Below are 23,193 nucleotides of genomic sequence, written 5' to 3' on the forward strand. Positions count from 1 at the left end.
AAAAAACCAACGGGTCGCTAAAAAGAAAGTGTCCTCTACCGTTTACGAGTGTGGGGGACTCGGACATATTTTTCAAATTAAGTAATGCACCCATACTCTATAACTCTTTATCTTTGAACAAAGCCCTGTGTTTCGGGAGTACGAATTGTCTACATGGAGGTACCTGTGTCCGTCCCAATTACTGCGACAACTGCAATGGAGGCTACGTACCACCCAGATGTAATCGTAAGTTAGTTTTGTCAATCGATAGTTGGATATTTGAGACTGAAAAGTGCTTTATACTGACATTGTGTGAAAGAAGTAATTTTCCACAAATTTGATTTTGAGACTTCGGAATTAGATACTGAGGTCCCGAAATCAAGCATCTGATAGCACACAACTTTTTGCGACAAAGGTGTGTTTTTTTCTTCCATTATTATCTCGCAACTTTGACGACCAATTAAGTTCAAATTTTCACAGGTTTGTTATTGTTTGCATATGTTGAGATACACCAAGTGATAAGACTGGTCTTTGACAAAAGATCGCTTGCGCTGCCAATGTTTACACGTGATTACATGACCTATAGTGGGTATAGAAAAACACAGCTACACAGTAAAAACATGGGAAGACTCGTACCGATGGACTGTAATTGGCTGTATTTTCAATAAATAACACATTTAACTAAAAACAGAGCCCTTTTTATAAAGTTGGATAATGTGACATTGATTTAAATCACATAAGCTGTTTGATGTTCCCAGTATTCTACTACAAAAAAGTTTCTTTTGAGAGTATGGTTAGACTACGTAAATTACTGGAGGTTTGAACGAGCTCACGCGCCGTTGATTTTGTGTTGTTCATGGCGTGAAGTTGGGCTGTGATGGGGGAGATCGCGAAGTTGTACAATGAGAACACAACAACTTTAAGAGAAAGGCTGCATGTCCATTCAGACCTACCCAGAATTGGAAGCAATTATTAGTTGCCAGAATATACAGAGTTGAAGTTGAAGTAAGGCTAATTTCTTTGATTGTGATAATAAGTATGAGACAGCTTACCAGGTTCAGTGGAAGACGTGTATTTCGAAATCCAGGGGGATACCAATTATCACTTCTTTCCAACGAAATTATTCTGCGCTCCATCAAAAATTTGTTCTATAGAAAATTTCAAGGGACTAAAATGCCTCCGATGTTTTCTTTATGATTTACAGCTGTGTGTAATCCTTCATGTCTTAATGGAGGGACGTGCATTGCTCCTAACCAATGCAGCTGTCGGACAGGCTACATTACTCCACGATGTTCAGGTAAGAATGGCTCTTTCCTTCCCTTTTCCCATTGAAACAAAATATAAAATCAGCTTTAAAAAAAAAACACTAAAATATGGCATACTTCAACCCTAAATCCCTCTTTTTAATTGTAAGAGAGAGACGGCTGGAATATTAAAGATCTCACTGACAAAACTGGCCTATTTTATACACGAATACCATTTATTGATACCAATACACGAATATCCATGGTTGGCCCTGACAAAGTTTTTTTTTTGGCGTTTGTGCAAATGTTCCCCTGTATAACCAGCTGTGTTAATTTATATGTTTTTTTTTTAACATTGAGGATACATTTGTGTATGAGTTAAATGTTCAACAGTAACATACCATTAGTACAGCTGTAACAAGTCCAGATCTAGTTCAATTGTTTATTAAGTTAGTTTAGTTCTGTGAAACTAGGCTGATTAGTGCTCGAAGGAGACTCTGTTGCAAAGACATTCGGAGTGATAGCGAAAGGGCTCTCTCACAACTATTTCACGACTGGGCTTCCCAAGACCCATGAGGGCTGCTCTCAGCTAGTTGCATCCCTTGTAAAGGGAGTGCTTGCCCTCTCTCTCGCAAGATAGCTGCAAGAGAGCCAATTCAGTATTACTTATTTGTGTGACTTTCATATCATTTTGCGCCAAGGTGGGAGGAGGATGCAACACCACAAAGTAGCCACAGCAGAATACCAATTAGAATGCTTATCCAAGGACTTTTATTATAGACGGAGAAGATCGCAACAACAAAGATGGCGATGTAAACAAAGACAAACCCCTCGCAAGAGGGCGCTATAACAACTACTGGCGCGACTACTTTTCTTTCGCTTAAACAAATGAAAGAGGGGAATGAAATCCCTTAAACAGAGAACACTACATGATAAAAAGTCAACAGTTAAAAATGTCTGAGGTCCACAGAAACAATGGACGGATGTCAAGCCACAAACAGGATACGAGGAACGCAACCGCAAAAGGGAACATAGAGCCGTCATAGGGATGGACTACCCTCTGGCCCTGGGGATTATTCTGCCCCATATAAACATACAACAAAACGAGCCAAAACACAATCCAACAGGAGAACGAGGTGATTAGTCCGTAACATAGTCATCAAGGTACTTGGGAGGACGAAGCAAGCGCGAAGAGCGTCGTGGTCCAAGGGAGGGTGTGTCCTGTGAAACAACTACTGGCGGTGGTTGGGGCGATTCAAGATGGGCCTCAGGTGGATAAGGCACAGACCAGGGTTCCTCAAGAGCGGTCGGAGCAGGTGTTGAAAGCTTGCTGGGAATGTCCGGAGGATCGGGAGGACTAGGTGTCGGGACGGGGTCATGGTCCTCAGTGTCATCCTCGGCGTCTGGGCTGCAGGATGGGGGAGGGACAACGTGGGACGAAGCGGGCACCTTATAGCACTCCGAGCAGTTCACGCGATAAGAAGTACTCCTGAGTTGGTTGCCCACAAACTTCCGAACGTTACACCAAACGCCTTCGATGGAGACAACTAGGTAGCGATTGCGACTGCGTGTCTTGTTGCGGTCAGCATGGAGGTACACAAGGTCGCCAATCTCGACAGCAGTTTCGAGGGGGGGCATCTTACCAGGGGCCTTAGCATGTTCACTATGAGGGTGATTGGCTGTGCGAAGACGCTGCTGCTCCAAAATAAGATGTTGATCGGAGAAGGGTATTTGGTGGTTAGTGAACTGGTCACGCTGGTACCACATTTCACGGGCTGAGAGTCCACGGGAACGAATGCGTGAATTGAGGCATGAGGTAGCAACAGAAAGGGTCACAGGAGAGATGGCACCACCCATGGGGTCCTGACGGAGCAACTCATCGATAAGTTCACGGACAGCCTTTTCCGCCACAGGGTTTTTGTTGAGGTTTTTCACCCGCCCAAGTTCGATGGACAGCCTGTGACGTCGGAGGAGCTCGTCATTGCTGAGTGATTTGAAGCCAGGCGCTGGATCAGTGCGAATAACTGCCATGGGGCCATCGAGCGGCCTAAGGCCTATGCAGAGACAAATCAGTGCATCCCGCAGAGTGTTGCGGCGCTCATCTTCGATGAGGCAAGATGTGGTGAATGAAGTGGCAGTTTCCCGGAGCACGAGGATGAGCTGGCGATTACGCTTAACTACATCGGCAGCGAAGGAGAACCCAAGAGCATCTGGGGGGTCGGACGAAGACTGGAGGTGGATTGGTAGATGGGACAGTGCGAAGTGCAGCGCACTGGTGGCATCCGGTTGTAACTGTGTCAATCGACTTGTCCATGTCGAGAGCAAAGAAGTAACGATGAACGATTGACTTGAGCTGGTGGCTAGATGGATGGTCGAGTTGAATGTGCTGCGCTGTGAGTAGGCCATCTAAAATTTGACGAGGCACAACGATGCATTCACGAGTTGGAGCGAGTGGAACATCGCGACGAACGACGATCAGACCGTCCTTGGCCAGGGATGCAACCTGAAGATAGCGCTTGACATCTTTAGCATTAGTGACCTTTTTTGAGGGGCAAGTCCCCTGCACCAGGTGTGCCCGGGTGCGGCGTAGATCAGGACATTCAGATTGGATTGCAGACCAGGCAGCCCGGCTCGTGAACGGCAACTTCACTTTACCTGTGAGAATATCCTGTGCCGATACGCGCAATACAACAGACTCCTCAGCTTGTTGGACAAATGAGCAAATCTGACAAGGAGGGCTCAAGCAGGCTGGGGCGTTACGGCTAGCAAAGTCAGACGGAATGTTGGCAGAGCCAGCGAGGTGGCGTACAGTCGCTTGGTACCGGCTGACAGTAGAGAGGAATGTGGAGACGCGGGGACTCGAGGAAAACTCACCGCGGCATAACTTCTCGTAAGCCTGTACACAAGGTTTGCTGTCGGTGAGGATGGCAGCATTGCAAGTCGACTGGATGAGATAAGGGCTGAAGTGCTTGGTCGATGCAGCAATGGAAAGGGCTTCAACTTCACAGGGCAGCCACGTGGGTTGGCGGCCGCGGAGTTTGGCGCTGAAGAAACCAGCGAGGCACAGCTTGTTTTGGCGGGTAACGTACAGAGTGGCGCCAATGCCATGGTTCTTAACTGCACCGTCAGTAACAATCCATAACTGGTCAGTAGGGCGAGGAAGCGTGATTGTGCGAGACGCCGACAGAGCTGACTGTGCATTCTTGAAAGCAGAACGAGATTCGTCGGACCACACAATAGAATCGGAGGACTGGCGTCCTGCTATGACAGTATCCAATGGGGAAAGGATTGAGGCACAGTTTGGGAGCACCCGCGCGAGTACTTTGTAGGCACCGATGAAGGAACGCAGTGCGGATACTCTCTCCGGGATTGCGCATGTTGATAGGGTGGCGATACGGTGAGGGCTGGCATGAAGGGTGCCTGAAGACCAGATCCATCCGAGGATAGTGGTGGTGGCCGGACAAATCACTGTCTTTTTAGCAGACAATCGTAGGCCATTGGTATAAAGGATATGAAGCACACGCCTCCAGTTGGTGAGAAGACTGTCTAGTGTGTTTCCGCCACAATAGAGGTCATCAGCAATTTTGCCGACAACACCGTCCTTGAGAAGATCACCGAGTACGCGGCACATGAGCTCTTCAAGGGCTGTCTCGGAGCCTGGCATGCCCATGGCTGATCTGGTGTAGACACGGATGCCGCGGAAGGGAGTGGCGACTCCGCAATACTTCATGGAGGCTTTTGAAAGGGGGATCTGATAGAAGGCATTGGTGAGGTCTGTGGCAATGATGTACTTCCACTGTGCAATCAGGCGTAAGGTGGAATTGACGTCAGGCATGAGAGACGGCTGTGGCTTACTATAACGGCCAACGTCAGCAAAGGCCGTGACCAATCAAAAACCGCCATTGGACTTCTTGACGAGGAATGAAGGGTTGAGGTATTCCACAGAGATGCCGATGTCCTCGGGGCGAGCAAAGACACCTTTTTTTTCAAGCTCGTCGAACTTCTGCTGTAGCTCCAACAATTTATCACGTGCATACTGGGGCAGGCGGCCTTTGCGCTGTGGAGGTTGCACGGGACCCATGTTGACGACGGCCTCGAAGGGGCCGGAGGCACCATTGTACCCTTTGTATTCGGTATCAAAGACTTCATCAAATTCAGCCATAAGAGATGAGAACAGTGCTCTGGTGTCGTCAGGCAAATTGTGGTCGGGGTCCAAGCTGGCGGAGTGTGAATGGAGTTGAGCGATGGCAGGGCGGGCCTTCGAAGTGACGTGAGAGGGCACACTTTGTTGTACTACATCGGGTGACGGGGAAGGGGTGAAGACGGGGCAAACTTGGCAGAAGTGCTCATTGCGTTTGAGAACTTGCGGTTCTGTTGACGAGTTGAGGATGCGGATTCTTCCAGCGACAGAAGTGAAGATGTCGGGGGGAGGCCACAGCCGCGATGACTGATCGGGTCTTGCCCTGGCTGTGTCCGTGCGAGGCTCAAGAGCAAAAAGTTCATCATTTGATATGTCTTTTGGTAGGGTTAGCTCAATGAACTCCCCCGGCCAAACCGTGGTGGAAGAGGTGGGTGCGCGCAAAACGTGTGCACGTCGTACGGCATTGCTTGTCGAGGGCCCCTTGGGCGAGCCATATGTTATTGCGGATCCATCGCCAAGGGTGATGAGACGTTTGGCAGGGCGGATTGCGATATCATTCACAGACATGAATGGCGTGCCGGCAAGGATGTCAACATCAAGGTTATCAACAACCAAGCCTCGAACATGAAGGTATGGTTGTCGCGAGTGAGTCTGAGTCGAGTTTCACCAGTGATGGTGAGTGGTGAAGAACCATCAGCCTGGTGAGCAGATTGGGAGCTCTCGGTAATATGGGCACCCAGGCGCTTTGCTGTGGATGCACGAATCATATTGCCCGTGGCGCCGCTATCAATGGTGACACGGGTGGTATGATGGCCATAAAACATGTCCATGTAGGGGGATTGGTTGATCTGCACTCGGAATGACGCAGGGGCCTCAACATGGGGAGATGGGATCGAGGTGCATGAATCCCCATCATGATCCGACTCAATATCTAAGGGCTGGTCATCAAATATGTCCGCAACTTGTCGGGCTCTCACGATGTACTTACGGTCATGTTCTGGTAAGTATGTGCATTCGCTGAGGAAGTGGCGGGTGTCACTGCGACCGACTTGCTTGCAGAGAGGGCATGTCTTCTGGGGACGTGCAGGACGGGGCTTTGAGTTGGGGGGGAACCGGCCGCTGGGGGCAGAGGTAAAAGAAGCAGTACGAGGTGTGTTCAGTGGGCGAGTGGTGAAGGCTCGCATGGCCTTAGCATCGTCACTGTTATGCACTTCATCTAGCAGTGAGTCCAAGGCCTGGGAAATTTCCGGTTTGATTGAAGCTAGGGTGCGTGACCGTAATTCCGTCCCGTACCGTTGTTTGACAAATTTTGGTAAGTTGGTGTGGATAAGGCGGAGCCAAGTGAGGACAACAAAATTCTCAAGGGAAGGGGAGAGCTCCTCATCTTCAGTGACTTCTTCCCCATGGTGGGAGATTCCTCCATTGCACTGGAGCAAATTATCCTCAACAAATGCCATGAGGCGCTGGTATAAGTCCTCTGGGCGTTCATCCGGTTGGAGGTGGATGTCAGCAAAATCGAGTAAGTGTGCGCCAGTAGACTGGAAGCCATAATGGAGGCGAATCACTTGCCAGATATTACAGATTGATGTGGACGATTTGATAATGGTGTTACGTGAGATAACAGGGCAATAATTTGCAGTCTGGCCCAGCATAAGCTCAAGCATGTTGACTTTCTGTTGAGCTGTTTTACGTTGGGGCAAGGGGATGTCATCGGCATCATCAGTGAATCCACGGAGGGGAGAAGTTTTGGCCTTTTTCTCCCACTGTGAGCCATCGAGTAGAAACGGAGCAAAATTCTGGTCGAGGGAGAGAGTGTAGTGCAAATTCTGACGCCAATTTTCGAAAGAGTTCACAGTTTCAATTTTATTCAAGCACCACTGTTTTGGTGCCCGATGTGTGGTAGCCATAGTAAGTAAGGCGGTGAGAATAATGGCTAAAAGGCAAAGCAAAATGTATGGTACGATTAGTCAAATGTATCTTGACTGCACTGCCGCTCACCTGTATAGTGAACTGAAAGACCACGTTGTGACGAACCGGAGATCCGTTTGCGTTGGAACGGCGTCGAGAAAACTGCACTTTCTTTCACCTTTATGGAAGCGAGGGACGTTTCAGAACGCTGCCACCACGCCAAGGTGGGAGGAGGATGCAACACCACAAAGTAGCCACAGCAGAATACCAATTAGAATGCTTATCCAAGGACTTTTATTATAGACGGAGAAGATCGCAACAACAAAGATGGCGATGTAAACAAAGACAAACCCCTCGCAAGAGGGCGCTATAACAACTACTGGCGTTGAGCTTACCCAAAACTGTGGTGGCCAAGAAGGGACATCGCACATCGCAAATATCTTTGCATTTGCTGTATTTCTTGTGTTCATAATTGCTTGGTAAGAATTCAATAATCTGGACTTTTTTAAACACAAAACTTGGATTAGACAAGAAAAGAACACACACCATTGGCAGTGTGCTGTCGTCATGAATCTTTTTCTGAACATAAATATAAGCTGGAAAGACAACTAAATTGTTTCATAAAACTTCTGCCTGGGCAAGATTATTATAAACTTCTCAATCTTCAACTAAACATCATATTTAAGTAGGAAACAACATCAACCTAACTCTTCATCCAGCAACTCTTCCACCATCCATAAATCTTATAAAGTGACAAAGACAGCAGTAGCCATTAAATACATTTAATAATATAGTTATTATGATTTATCATTTATTTATTAGATCTTGATGAGTGTACTGAAGGTCCAAATACATGTGACAGGAATGCAGTTTGCACCAACACAGCAGGCAGTTATAGTTGCGCATGTAAAGCTGGCTACATGGGAGATGGAAGAACGTGTACAGGTAGAACACGTTTTCAACACAATGACATTAGTGCTTGCTAGCCAACTTATGGAGCTACAACTCGATTGAATTGTCAATAATAAATTAATTTTGGTTTTGTTGTGGGAAGTTCCAAAGTTAATTATTGCCAAATTAAATTTAATCATCTGTTTAGATATCGAGCCGCCACAATTTCAAGCTGGAACTTGTCCGTCAGATATAGATGAAGTTGCAGGAGCTGGGATGGCATTCAGAATGGTGACTTGGACTAATCCATCAGCTAGTGATAATACTGGTGTTGCTCCAACTATTGTATGTACACCACAGTCCCGCAGTTACTTTATGATTGGTACTCGAGATGTCATATGTACAGCTACTGATGCAGCTGGAAACCGGGCAACACCACACTGCACTTTTGAAGTCACAGTAACAGGTTAAAATTTGAGTTATATTTTTGTTTCTATGACGGATATTTGTTTGAGGTGTGACTACAATTAATCTCTTCATCTCTTCTACATGTAGTACTGTGTTTTTGTCCTCTTGTCTTTCTGTCCGTGCGTCTGTAAATGCTTTTGTCTGTCTGTTGCCTCCATTTCACTAAATGTACCCTTTTCCTACTGTTGAATATTCAGTATCATTAGTGTATTATGTGAAATGGAAATGAATGTTGTTGAATTGAATTGATCTCCCTGTCATTACACCCCCTAATATACATGTACTTCTTATGGTTTGATCACCTCTGATATCATCTGTTTTGTTTCCAACCAGATCTTGTCTTCATTTTTTTTAAATCTTTCTTTTCAACTTGTATGTAAATCTCTAATAATATTTAACATTTCCACATTTTTTTAAGCATAATGTTGGGTCTGTTGAATTATACCAAATGTTCACACATAATTCAATTGTGACAGTAAACATTTGTAAGAGTATTAGAGCTTGACAGAAATATGATATTTAAATTTGTAATAGATTATAACGAGTGTGGAAATTATCTAAGTGTCTGTCACGTGAATGCTGACTGCACCAACACACCAGGCAGCCATAGGTGCACATGTAGAGCTGGCTACACTGGAGATGGAGTCACATGTACAGGTAGAGTCAACTCTCAACTCTTAACTTAATAAAAAAGTACTATATAAGTAGATTGTTACAAGAGGATGTATAAAGATGTCTAGTAGAGTTTGAAAGGTTGTCAAAGAAATTTATGAAGATGGATGTTTCTCGCTTATGACTCAGAACCAGCTATCGTCATCCTCCCCACAAACGCTGTTCACTGTTTATTTATGTGCCTCTCATTGCATGACCAGATGTCAGTTTTGAAGTAGCTGAATAATATTGCTTATTCTTTTCGGACTGTTTATCAATAGGTTTCATTATATTTTGGCAATGACATGGAGGGACAAGTCTACTGAATTTGAATACCACTCAAATTCAATTTCGTTAGACTTTGTTTCTGTTTTCAAGCTTGATTGGATGAATATTTTAAATATTCTAATATTTCTTACCTGTACGCACAATAGAACATACTACCTATAATTAAGTATGATTTACAGATTTAAACATGAGTTATTTTGTTGACGCCTTGCAGAATGTGTTGATGGGAAATATGGACTGAATTGTGCCTTGGAATGTTCTTGTGTATCTCGTGGTACATGTAACACAGTGACTGGTCAATGTACATGTGATCCTATACCTGGTTTCAGTGACGCTGTATGTGACAAAGGTAAACATAGGTTTGTTTGTAGCACCCCTTTCAGACAGGCGTTTGAGAGTCGCACCGAACCAAATTATTGAATTAAGCGCATGAAAAGCTAGACGTCTGAAACAGTAATGAGCCACTTGATGTCATGAGCGGAACATAATATAAATAATATGTTAAGTTTGCCTGTTTGAAACCATAATTTAATTGGGTCGACCCAGAGTCGCTCCTAATCTATTTGGTTCGGCGCGACTCTGGAGTGCCTGTCTGAACCGGGTGTAATACGACTTGACTCTGTGGGTTAAATTGAAGAAACAAGAGATTCCTTGATTGGTTTGAAATTTTATTTTCTCCACTGATCGTTGTGTACATCACATCCTGCCGCTAAGCATTCTATGTAGACTTGAATGCAACCAAGGCTATCATTGAAATTGTCATTTTGGTATTTCAAATGTGTTACACATCGATGTGACAATCACTGCGGCAAATAACCAATATGGGTATAGGTTCTTTGGGTTTTGGAGGGGTTATTTATAATGTGTCGCCTTGCAGTATAAACCAGTGCGTTTAAACAAATAAAAAACAAAAATGTAGCGTTAAAGGGTCTAGGTACTTTTTTTAACACAAAACACAATAATTTTAGTCTCGGTTTTAGCATGTAAAATGTATTAACCAGTTATGATATTTTATACGTTTTTTATACATGCTAAAATAATTTTCATCTCACTGAGACAAAAATTATTTTTGTGACTTGTTTTGCTCATTTCTCGAAAACTAAAGCGCCCAAACAGGTAATATTTCAAGGGAAGCTTTTTACCGTCATTATCTTCAAACTGAGTAAGTTAAATGTAAATCAGTGGCCACTATGTTTTGTGTTACAAAAAGTACCCAAATCCTTTAAACGAATGATTGATTTTCAGATGACTTTCGGATGTCATTGACACGAGCTGATGGTTTGACCGGACCTGTTCTTGACACTCAAGCCATCGATGATGTGGAAATCATTTGCACTGTGAATGTATTACCAGCGGACCTGGTTGGCTCTGTATTAATAAGATACCCAGATGGGAATGAATACCCAACCACACTTGATTCCAATCAACGTGTCTATAGAAAGACAGTAATGGATGTACATCCAAGAGATAGCGGTGACTACACCTGTTTCACCAAAATCCAGCCTCGACCATCTGATTCCATCGCGGATAGAAGAAGTGTTTACAGTCTCTCCATTGTAGGTGAGTCTGTAGGAACGAACACAGTCGGATTCAATGTACCTTGTCCCAACCAAGCAGAATTACATGAACACTTGACTTTGTTTCAAATTGTTCTATTCCTTTGTAACACTGGGAGTAGAAACCGTTCATTTTGATGTTACTATTTCCATAAATCCGTTCTCTTAGCATACTAGCTACTTTGGGTCTGGAATCATTACAGACCAGAAGAATCAAGCTTTGTACCCATTTTGCATTAAAATCATACATGCACAACTCAAATAAATTTAAAGAACGGTTCTATGAATCTTGAATCTAAAAGAATTCTCCATGAAGTTTTATGTAAAACTTCTCTCTTTAATAACCAGTAATAGTCCCCTACTTCCTGGTCCTTGCTCTATGCTTCAACAGACTAATCAATAGGTCTCTAAGTTCACTCCCTCCATCCTTGTAACTTTGTGTGTTTTTGTGTGCATTTTAGGATGTTGATGTGATTTTTCATGTCCTCCATGGTCAGTGTTCTTCTTTCTGTGCAATATTTATATGTGCTTTGCGCATTTCTTGATTTCCTAAAGGCCTCTCTGTTTAATTTTTAACGGTTTACTTTAAATAAACTGATTGTGTTATTTTAATTTTAATGTATTGTTTGTAATTCAGCCAGTAGGCTGCCATGAGCAGTTTTCTTATTAAACCATTATAATAATATTAATAATAATATCATTAACATTGCAGATCTGGACGAGTGTGCAACAAACATGTACCAGTGTGATGTCTATGCCAACTGTGTTAATGAGAATATGGACGGAGGATACAGATGTGAGTGTATTGCAGGCTACAGATTTGCTGCTGATGGGGTCACCTGTGAAGGTTAGTCCCGAGTTTGTTAGAGTAGGCCCTCTGTTGGTTACATAGAGTTATTTGGAAGTGAAGTGTTGTGGCCGAGCGGTTAAGATCACCGAAGTCAAACTCTGGTGTTTCTGATCAGCAGAGTGTGGGTTCGAATCCCCAGCTTTGACACTTGTGTCCTTAAGCAAGACACTTAACCATTGCTTCGTCCTTCGGATGGGACGTAAAGCCGTTGGTCCCATGTGTTGCGTATTGCATGTAAAAGAACCCAGTGCACTTATCGAAAAGAGAAGGGGTTCGCCCCGGTGTTCCTGGCTGTGGCTGCTGTATGCGCTGTAGCACCTTGTAAACCCTTATAAGGTGCTAACTAATTCGGTCTCAAAATTCATCACTGCAATAACCTCTTTCTGAAAGTTTGTATATACTCAGCACCTTGAGTACCTTGTGTGGTAGATCTGTGCGCTATGTTAGACTTAGCTTAGATACACGGCCTGGTGTGCGGCCATTTTCTGAATTGACAAAACAACATTGCATAGCGTTATCATAAAACACACACCAACTTGTACTTCGTATCTATCGCGCGTACAACGAACTTCACAAAATGGCGCACGTGTCTCCTTGCGGTCCTGTTGCGATTGTGCACGCAGCATCACCAGTGCGCCCTCTAGCTCTTATATATAACTCTACCGTTGGTTGCCATACTTATTTGTTTTTTTCAATGAGTGCGCAGCAATACCTATCTATATGACACTTTACAAACCTAGCCTTGTCTGGATCTTGCCACTATACAATTGTTGCACACTTAGACGGGGTCCATGGCGTTTTGTACACCCGAGAGGGCAAATGGCACCAAGGCGAAGCCAAGGGTGTCTTGCCCCTGAGGGTGGACAAAACCAAAGGTCCCCATCATAGCATGCAACCATTGTTTTGTTGTACCATGGTAAAAAAATTGCAGGAGGAATCAAACATAACATGAGTGAATTGTGTGCAATGAGAGCATACAACACAGTGGCAAAGGTAAAGAACAATGTCATTGCCTTTTTTTTTACAAAAATTTTGCTTCACTATTCCCACCGGCACATAGTAGGAAGAATGTAAATCAATTTACCTAGTACCAGCGCAGTAAAAACCTCATACCCATGCTCTGCTCATATACCCAGGCCCATTTATAATATCATATACAGGGTGCTGGAATGGCCAACTTTTGGAATGATACAATGTGATGTGTGTTTATCCAGGTATACTTCACTTTTCATGTTTCTCGGCCCTGACCCATTTAATCTGTTACCGTCGTCCAACAATGCTTTTTGTTCTTGAAAGACTATAATCACAAAATAAGAGATAAGTTTGATTCAAGTGAATCATACGTAGATCGATGAGTGATTAAAGATGTGAATATATTCTGTTAAAGGCAGACTTGGACACTATTGGTAATTACTCAAAATAATTATTAGCATAAAACCTTTCTTGGTGACGAGTAATGGGGAGAGGTTGATGGTATAAAACATTGTGAGAAACGGCTCCCTCTGAAGTGACGTAGTTTTCGAGAAAGAAGTAATTTTCCACGAATTTGATTTTGAGACTATAGATTTAGAATTTGAGGTCTCGAAATAAATCATCTGAAACCACACAACTTCGTGTGACAAGGGTGTTTTTTCTATCATTATTATCTCGCAACTGTGGTGACCAATTGAGCTCAAATTTTCACAGTTTTTTTTTTTTATGGATATGTTGAGATACAGCAAGTGAGAAGACTGGTCTTTGACAATTACCAGTAGTGTCCAGTGTCTTTAAGTTTGATTCAAGTGAATCTGTATTTTATAGATCATGACTGATTAAAGATGGTTTATATTCTGTTAATTGGAAGTGGATGATTATCATTGACAGATATTGATGAATGTACAGATGTTACAGTGATGCACAACTGTGTCATGAATGCTGATTGTAGATCTGTACTTGGAGGTTTTATCTGTACATGTAAACATGGCTTCTTTGGAACTGGAGACGTTTCTTGTCAAGGTATTCAGTATTCTTAAGTATCTGATTATGGGTGTTTACTTTTTTAAGTGAGGTATAGCATGAACATGACAGGAAATTGAATGCTTAGTAATCAGTTGTGTCGAACAATTAAACCTGTGTTGTTTTAATGTGTAAATATTGCAAAATCGACCCGATTGTATGTGCATCAGTTTCAACAAGTGCCCAAAAATTGAAGCAATTTGCTTTGCAAAGCATTCTCTGAAGTAAACATTGTTTCTCAATTATGCATGCACCACAAACATCTTGGCCTAGAGGGCTTCATAAAATAAAAATTAAAATTGACAAGGCGCCATTCCAGGGTGAGTCTTAAGAACCTTTATGAAATGATGATTGGTAAATCTGGAATCAAGACTTAGCTCCCCCAGTCACTAAATACCTACGTAAGGTGTAAAAGCTAAACTACTTATTTTTGTAACTTTCACAGTCTGCAATCAGGGTTACTATGGATTAGCATGTAATGAGGTTTGTACGTGTGTAGCACCAGTACCTGCACTAAATGATGTCGTGTGTAACAATGTTAACGGTAGATGCAGCTGTAATCAAGAGTTTTCCGGCAAGGCTTGTGATAAACGTAAGTTATTTATAACTTAGGTAGACGTAGTGATGTAGAACAATAAAATAATCTCTTAAAAAAATAAGCATCATTTGTTGATTTCTTTTGGTATTGTGTGTGTGTGTTTCCCAAGTGTCAATATGATGTTCTTCATATGCATTTTGTTTTAAAAGAAATGCTGCTATTCAGTGACCCTTAAGTCAGATACATGTAGGTAGCTTCATATTTGATGTAAACTGATTACAAAGGTTATGCACAATTGAAGCATACATGCAATTAATACCAGTCTACTTTTCATCATACTGTGTGATTACTTTGTTTGTACGGAACAGGTGATCTCAATGTAATGTTGACACCGGACCCATACCCCGTCCTGGACACACAAGGAGTAGACAACGTAGCATTAATCTGTTCCGTCAACCTCCATTCAAGGGATCTTGATGGGCCAGTTGATATCACTTTTGAAGATGGCGCACAGATACCGGGCACAACATTTAGCAATCCCTCTGAAGGCAGATATGAGCGGACTCTATACAACATCTCTCTGGCTGACAGTGCTACATATAGATGCACAGCTACAACCAGGATTAATGGAATACCTTTGACGAAACAAGGAGATGTCACCTTAAATGTTCTTGGTAAGTAAGAGATCTATAAATGTTTGCAATCTTTGATAAAGCGATATAGCGATCTAATGCTCCAGGCCAAGGGCAACCTTGCCAGGTTAGTTGCAGTTGTTAATTTTGAGCTTAAAGACACTGGACACTATTGGTAATTGTCAAAGACCAGTCTTCTCACCTGGTGTATCTCAACATATGCATCCAAACTGAAAATTTGAGCTCAATTGGTCGTCGACGTTGCGAGATAATAATAAAAGAAAAAACATCTGTGTCACACGAAGTTGTGTGCTTTCAGATTCGTGGAAAATTACTGCTTTCTCGAAAACTATGTTACTTCAGAGGGAGCCGTTTCTAACAATGTTTTATACTATCAACATCTCTCCATTACTCTTTACCAAGTGAGGTTTTATGCTAACAATTATTTTGATTAATGACCAATAGTGTCCACTGCCTTTAACATATTGGCCTCAAATCGTTTTCTGCACAGCAACACTCAAAGTATGAACAATCTTTTCTCAGAATGACTGTTGATTTTGAAAGTTTCCTTGTTCATCTTTTGTAGCACCTGGACGAATCATTTCGATAACTGAAAAGGTAGAAGCTGGCTTGGGAGAAACCGTTGTAGTTGACTGCATAGTGTATGCAGATCCTGCTCCAACTATCACCTGGTATGATCCTGACTCAGTGGAGATCGTAAACGATGATATGAAATACTCAGTTTCAAGCTCGACTGACGTAGACCAGGGGCGACTTACCAGTTCTTTATCTGTCAAGAATCTAACCAGAACTGACAACAGAAATTACAAGTGTGAGACTCAAAACGATTTAACAGATGAAGTGGACCAAAAGTTTGCAGAAGTTGTCGTCCTAGGTAAGGACAATTATCGATCAAATTTTATTAATGAATTTATTGATTGACTGACAATACATTAATGATCAATTTGACTAATTCGAAGCTGTGTGTTGTGACCGTCATAGTTAGGAGCATAGATTGGTTTTGTCAACATTTTAAAGACATCAATAAAAGTCACATGTGAAAGTTTCAGCCGAATACTGGCTCTACTTGTCGACTTATAGTATTTTCAGAAGAATGTTGAATCCATCAAAGTTTAAGTAGGCTGTATCTCTGGATGCGGATTTGCCAATGGACACCAACCCCGGAAATGATTCATGCATGTATAATTTACCTTTCTTTCACCCTACAAACACTTGTCCGTATATATCGCCCACTTCTTTACACATCACATGGGATGACTGTGCCATTGTCTTGTTAGTATTGTTCAGACATCTTTTCTTTTTGCCTTCCCCTGTAAAAACCTTCTCTCATATGTATACAACATTTCCTTGCGGAGCACCCAAATCTTAAAGGAACACGGAGCACCCAAATCTTAAAGGAACACGTTGCCTTGGATTGGACGAGTTGGTCTATAAAAAGCGTTTGAAACCGTTTGTTATGAAATGCATATGGTTAGAAAGATGTTTTAAAAGTAGAGTATAATGATCCACAGAAGTATCACTCACAATTGCACGGTTTTCCTTTTACGTCGCGATTTAACACAGTTGGCCATTTATGGGAGTCAAAAATTTGACTCCCATAAATGGCCGACCGTGTTAGTCAACGAGGTAAAAGAAAACCACGCAATTTCAAGGCATATTTGTGCAGATCATTGTATTCTACTTTTAAAACATCTTTCTACCCATATGCACTTTATAACAAACGGTTACAAAACGCTTTTCAAAGACCAACTCGACCGATAATAATAATAAGACTTGTAATGCGCACGTATCCACCCTGCTGGGTGTTCAAGGCAACGTGTTCCTTTAAGACTTCTCCCATGGAGACCTTTTCTTTCCCTGCTTTTGTTTTGTTCTCATGGTCTTCATAAGGTAGTGAGTATGTAAGTTGACATGCTAACGTCAAGTCACCTTAAATTCCCACCTAGACTGTGTGTAACAACTCTGTGGGACACTGCCTTACATAGTGCCATATTGTTATTATTATTGGTTTATTAAAAATCAAACGTAGCAGCCAAAAGGCTGAATTGTGTTTAGGTTTACAATATAAAAATACATTCAAACATCAAACACCAGCAAATATACAATAAGAGATTATAAAAATAGAGTAGATTTGAATGTAAAATTAAAAAACTGTAAGAAGATACAATACAAATATTTACACAATGAAAACAATTTATCTACCGGCAAGTAAAATTATTGGTGATTGGGTGATTGGCGCACCATTGTAAGGATAACGTCATTTGAATTTGGTCAAGAGATAAGGATGATGCAAACATCTGCAAAAACAACCAAAAAAGCAAGACCAGAACTCTCTTGACATGATTTTGAGATAATATCATTGCTTTATTTTACTTACAAAACAGTATCCAGTATCTATGATCGGATTTTTTAGTCAATTCTGTCACATGACAGTTGTTCTCGTGGTACATTTAGAAGAATGCAGTTTCAGGAATGTATTAAAAAGGTTTAACATTATTTTATCAAACTTGATGTTGATTTTTGTTCTGATCGCTCCTATGTTGTCATTTCCAGAGGTTCCAGAGGTAGGCCTAGTGGCTGCCACTCCAGTGAGCTCCGAGGCACTTGATGTGACTTGGATAGTAACATACGATGGTAATCTACCATTCACATGTACAGTGGAGTATAGAGAAGATCCAAGAGGCATATGGATGGAATCTACACCAGGTCCTTCCCAACAGTCTCAGTCGCATCAAATAACTGGATTGGAAGCCTACACTTTATACTCAATACAGGTTACTTGTAGGAACAGAGTTGGATATGGAATACCTTCTGTGCTAATCACCTCGGTTACTACCAAGCAAGCTGGTAAGAACACACATAATCAAAATGATTAACCTCTTATAATTAAATCTAAACAAAAGTACTTTGGCGTGTCATGGTCGAGCGGATAAGAGCACTGGATTCAAGCTCTGGTGTTTGATCAGCAAAGTGTGGGTTCGAATCCCGGTCGTGACACTTGCTACATAAAATTGGGGAGGTGGTGCTTTCTGCTCTACTGGCCAGGCTTTGGACTGATGATACCCAAGCCTACATCCGTATGGACTGTAAAAGGGGTAACTCTGTTTAAGCTCTAGGAGTAGGTAGCAACGGCCTCTGGAATAAAATAATTGTAGCCCACACCTTAAAGTTGCCTTCCGGCCTTGTGTGTCTGGCGACTTGCATAATAAAAACATATATAAAAAACTGTGTTTTACTTTGGTATTGTGTTCGAGGGTTACTTTCCACACGGTTGATCAGACAGAAAATAATTTGATGTACATGTCAAGAAATATTCACTTACCCGTTTTTGTTTATATTTAATTTGCAGCCCCCAGTGCGCCTCTAAACCCTGAAGTAACGGCAGTCACTTCTGAGAGCCTGACTGTAGCGTGGGAAGAGCCTGAAATGAAGAGAGGAACTATAGCATTCTATCGTGTATCAGTTGAAGGAGTAGTAGAAACCTACCAGAGTAAGTCATAAGTCCTTGCTGGACAATTGTTCTGATCACTGTCAGGGCTTGATTTCATAGAGCTGCATTAATTAAGCACAATAAAATTATGCCACTGATGAAGTAAGGTTACAATTTTGGTTTTTCCCCATAAATACAGATGTGTGTTCGCACAGCTGTATACTCAGTGCTTACCCGAGTTCAGTGAAAAAAATCACAGGCATCTCAGGTGGGATTCAAATCTACAACTTTTGCAATTCTAGAGCAGTGTCTTGCCAACTAGACCACCGAGATTGCCCGGTGGCTAGAGGCAGTTCGAATCCTATTTTTTTAGCAGCAGGTACTGTAAATTAAGGTTACCAGCCAAAATACAATTCCACGTGTACATTTTGTGACTGGTATCCTGCTTATTTATCAACTAAGCAGAAAACTGGAAAGCAATGTTTGCAATATTTGTTGAAGTATCTCTATTAAATTGGGCCATCTGGTTCTAAGAAGAAAAAAATTAGTCTATCCTAAGATGACTTTGTTTCTTGAATGCTCTTACAGAGAATAACTTTTTCACTTTTCACACCGAATCTGTAGCTCCAGGTCCTGGTAATCCAGCGCCTCTCTCCCTGCTGGTGTCTGGACTGAATCCCTTCACAAATTACAGCCTTATTGTAACTGCATTCAATGAGGAAGATTTAGTTCTGCTGATGGGAGAGGACTCTGTGAGAATTACCGCGAAGACCGCCGAATTCAGTAAGTATTTACTTAGGAAATTGAGGAGATAAAACTAAAGAGTGAAATAGACAGGAAAAATTACCTTAAAGCCATTGGACCCTTTCGGTACCGGAAAAAAAAAAAGTTCACAGATTTACAAATAACTTACAGGGTTTACAGAAGGTAGTGGTGAAAGACTTCTCTTGAAATATTATTCCATGAAATGCTTTACTTTTTGAGAAAACAGTAAAACAATATCAATTCTCGATAGCGAGAATAACGGATTTATGTTAAACACATGTCATGACACGGCGAAACGCGCGGATACAAGGGTGGGTTTTCCCGTTATTTTCTCCCGACTCCGATGATCGATTGAGCTTAAATTTTCACAGGTGTGTTATTTTATATATAAGTTGTGATACACGAAGTGTTGGCCTTGGACAATACTGTTTACTGGAAGGGTCCAATGGCTTTAAATGTGGAGTTTTAAAAGGAACAATTTGTGTTTCGTTTCAAAACAAACACACATCTCTAACTAATTGTTGTGTCTGTTTGAAGTGTATGGATTTGTTTGAATCTAAAAGATCCCATTGTAAGTTAGGTTTGTTTTTGATTTGTTAAAAGATGAGTGTGTTTCGAATCCTTGTTTGAATGGAGGAACCTGTGTGGATGCATTGAACTCATTCTCCTGTACATGTAGTCCTGGCTGGACTGGAAGTAATTGTGAAATAAGTAAGTTTGGTCAACAGTTTTTTGCATCTGTCTGAAAGTTAAAGTTCATGTTCATGATTGTGACTGATATCAACACATTTATTTATGTTTTTGAAGGTATCACACATTTGTACAACAAATATGGTGTGCATTTTTTGTGTGATAAACCATTTATATAGCCTTTATAAACCTGTGCAAATTTTGGCTGAATCGCTTTTTTTTTGAGTCGGGATGAAATACTGAAAATCCAGACACAATTTTCAGCATGCTTTTGTCGCACAAGTATTTGCTGTACAAGCACTTGTGCATAAACTATGTAAGGTCCAGTGATGCCAATTTGCTTGCTGTTCCGCCGTTGAAAGCGTATGGGGATAGAAGTTCCTCAGTTGCAGCCACCCGCCTGTGGAACGGCTTGCCTCTCACCCTTAGATGTCAACCTGACATTTCTTCATTCAAATCTAATTTCAAAACTACCCCTTCAGTCAACTTTACCCTTAATTGTACCCTTGCGTTCCCAATTGGTCCTTTAGCGAAGTGAATAGTTTTCTAGAAACCAGCGCTTATAAGTTTTATTATTATTAATTTGGAAAGTACTGAGTATACAGTGCTAACACACATCGGTGTATGGGTAAAAACCAAAGTGAATATTCTTTATCCCCGATGCAAATTTAACATCTACTATCGTTGTGGTACCCGCTGCCAAAAAATAGGATTCAAACTGCCTCTAGCTACCGGGCAACCACTGTAGTCTAGTTGGTAAGACACTGCTCTAGAATTGCAAGGGTCGTGGGTTCGAATCCCACCCGAGTAACATTCCTGTGATATTTTTTCAAAGGACTCTGGAAAGTACTGAGTATACAGTGCTAACACACATCGGTGTATGGGTAAAAACCACAATTAATATTCTTTATCCCCGATGCAAATTTAACATCTATTATAAACCTAAATCAGCTCATCTGTTTTTTTTAGGTCTTTGAGATACAGTTTTCTAAAATATGACTTCATTTCTGAAGGAAGTAATTAACAGTACAAATGGTCCTCAGTAAGCTTTCAGACTAACATGAAACAAAGATGTTTTTATCCTTACTAATTCTGCATAACACCTTTTTATTAAGATTGATAATTTTGAGTTGTTTTTGATTTGTATACAGACATCAATGAATGTGCCTCGAATCCTTGTTTGAATGGAGGAAACTGTGTGGATGCAGTGAATGCTTATTCCTGTTCATGTAGTTCTGGTTGGATAGGACTCACATGTGATATAAGTAAGTTTTTTTCCCAATTACTAGAAGTCTTACAGACACTGTACACTATTGGTAATTGTCAAATACCAGTCTTCTCACTTGGTGTATCTCAACATATGCATACAATAACAAACCTGTGAAAATTTGAGCTCAATCGGTCATCGAAGTTGCGAGATAATAATGAAAAATAAACGCCCTGGTCATACAAGGTTGTGTGCTTTCAGATGCTTGATTTCGAGACCTCAAACTCTAAATCTGAGGTCTCAAAATCTAATTCGTGGAAAATTACTTCTCTCTCGAAAACTATTTCACTTCAGAGGGAGCTGTTTCTCACAATGTTTTATACTATCAACCTCTCCCCATTACTCGTCACCAAGTGAGGTTTATGCTAATAATTATTTTGAGTAATTACCAATAGTGTCCACTACCTTCAACATTTATTTCAAATGCATTATAAAGCAAAGTATTAAAAAAAATTGATGAACAAAATTTTAAGTCCCAATACGATTGTATTTTATAAAAAGAATAAAAACGGTTTATAAACAAGTCTGAAATTCTCACTTACCAAATTTAATATAAAAAATAGTGTGTAATGGGTAAGAGCATCGAACTCGTGTTCTGGTGGTTACATTGTGGACTTTTCAGAATATTTAGTGAAGAAAGTGCACGTCGACACATAGCGCTGTAGTGTAACAATCACTTCAAAACACATGTTGTTTTGATATGCATTATACTTTTCAATTCATGTAATTTTTCAGATGCAGTTGACTGCTCTCCTACTTCCTGCCTGAATGGGGGAACATGTGTAGATGGAGTGAACAGCTTCACCTGTACATGCCTCGCTGGCTACACCGGATCTAGATGTGATCATGGTATGTGTAATAAAGCGCATGCAGTTGATTCATTTATTTTTTGGGAAGAGTGGCGGGGTCCAACAGTGGCGTTGAATGGAGTGATTTTTAATGATCACCAAAGCAATAGAAGAAATATGACGAATCATTATATGACACAGTTTTACCTTCCGAGACGGGGCGTAGCCATGTGGGTGCTTTAGGGCACGTGCTCCCTTCCCCGCAAACTTCCATTGCCCCCCCACCCCCCCCCCTTGAAAAAAAAATGTGCTAGCACTCACAAATAGAAGAGAGGAAAAATGAGGATAAGGCATTTCTGGATTATAACGACCTGGATTTATTTATTTATTTATTTCCAGGCAAACAGTTTCCAGGCAAACTGTTTCCAGGCAAACAGTTTATTTCCAGGCAAACAGTACGTTACCAAGTAAGGTTTTATGCTACAAAGAAAAGGCAATAAAAAATAAGACTACACAGAGAACAAGCCTGCGGATAACCAAAAAGCGAAAATAATCACTATCTAAAGGCGATCCGAAATGAGTGAAAATTGCACAGTGAAGGCCACTATGGTTGATCATTGCTATGTGTACTATATAGCTGCCAAGATTGTATTGCATCTTCTTTTGACAATCTTGCATGTGACTTTACAGATATTGATGAATGCCTATCAAGCCCCTGTATGAATGGAGCAACCTGTGTAGATGAAGTGAATAGATTCTCATGTACATGTCCCCGTGGGTTTGAAGGAGATACTTGTGCCACAGGTAAGTGAGCTGATCCCTTGCTATTCCAACACATTGGATACATGTAGCTATACTGTATTTTTGTATGTGTAGGTTAATCACTTGTTTAATGATTTCAGTGTGTGACAGGTGAAACCTGTCATGGTTTTGTTTTCTCTGCTTAATTGGTTAATTTCCTTTGATTTTAACAAAGAGGTGATCTCCATGGTTTTACTCTATTATATATATTTACTTCGTCCAGTACACTGTATATTGAATCTGTGGGAAAGTTCTTCTGTTCTTCAGATAGTTGTTTCATGTTTATTCAT

The 23,193-nt window shown here is 41.4% G+C and overlaps 1 protein-coding gene across 2 annotated transcripts in view; it reads left to right on the forward strand.

The window, feature by feature from the left end:
• LOC139949827 (uncharacterized) overlaps positions 1-23,193 on the forward strand; it is a 47,717-nt gene that overhangs the window by 3,987 nt on the left and 20,537 nt on the right. The window contains exons 3-21 of one of the 2 annotated variants that reach the window (XM_071948367.1): positions 124-225; positions 1,184-1,276; positions 8,095-8,217; positions 8,372-8,629; positions 9,166-9,288; positions 9,785-9,919; positions 10,816-11,130; positions 11,839-11,973; positions 13,840-13,971; positions 14,417-14,563; positions 14,878-15,183; positions 15,728-16,036; positions 17,716-18,009; positions 18,512-18,652; positions 19,217-19,375; positions 19,961-20,068; positions 21,199-21,312; positions 22,050-22,163; positions 22,793-22,906. In XM_071948367.1, the coding sequence (XP_071804468.1) occupies positions 8,193-8,217; positions 8,372-8,629; positions 9,166-9,288; positions 9,785-9,919; positions 10,816-11,130; positions 11,839-11,973; positions 13,840-13,971; positions 14,417-14,563; positions 14,878-15,183; positions 15,728-16,036; positions 17,716-18,009; positions 18,512-18,652; positions 19,217-19,375; positions 19,961-20,068; positions 21,199-21,312; positions 22,050-22,163; positions 22,793-22,906 (2,929 nt within the window). In that variant the 5' untranslated portion in view covers positions 124-225; positions 1,184-1,276; positions 8,095-8,192. Of the gene's footprint in view, positions 1-123; positions 226-1,180; positions 1,277-8,094; positions 8,218-8,371; positions 8,630-9,165; positions 9,289-9,784; positions 9,920-10,815; positions 11,131-11,838; positions 11,974-13,839; positions 13,972-14,416; positions 14,564-14,877; positions 15,184-15,727; positions 16,037-17,715; positions 18,010-18,511; positions 18,653-19,216; positions 19,376-19,960; positions 20,069-21,198; positions 21,313-22,049; positions 22,164-22,792; positions 22,907-23,193 lie in introns of those variants that run through there. The other variant, XM_071948368.1, reaches the window with a different exon arrangement.

Source organism: Asterias amurensis, chromosome 17, assembly GCF_032118995.1.
Source record: "Asterias amurensis chromosome 17, ASM3211899v1".
NCBI lineage: Eukaryota > Metazoa > Echinodermata > Asteroidea > Forcipulatida > Asteriidae > Asterias > Asterias amurensis.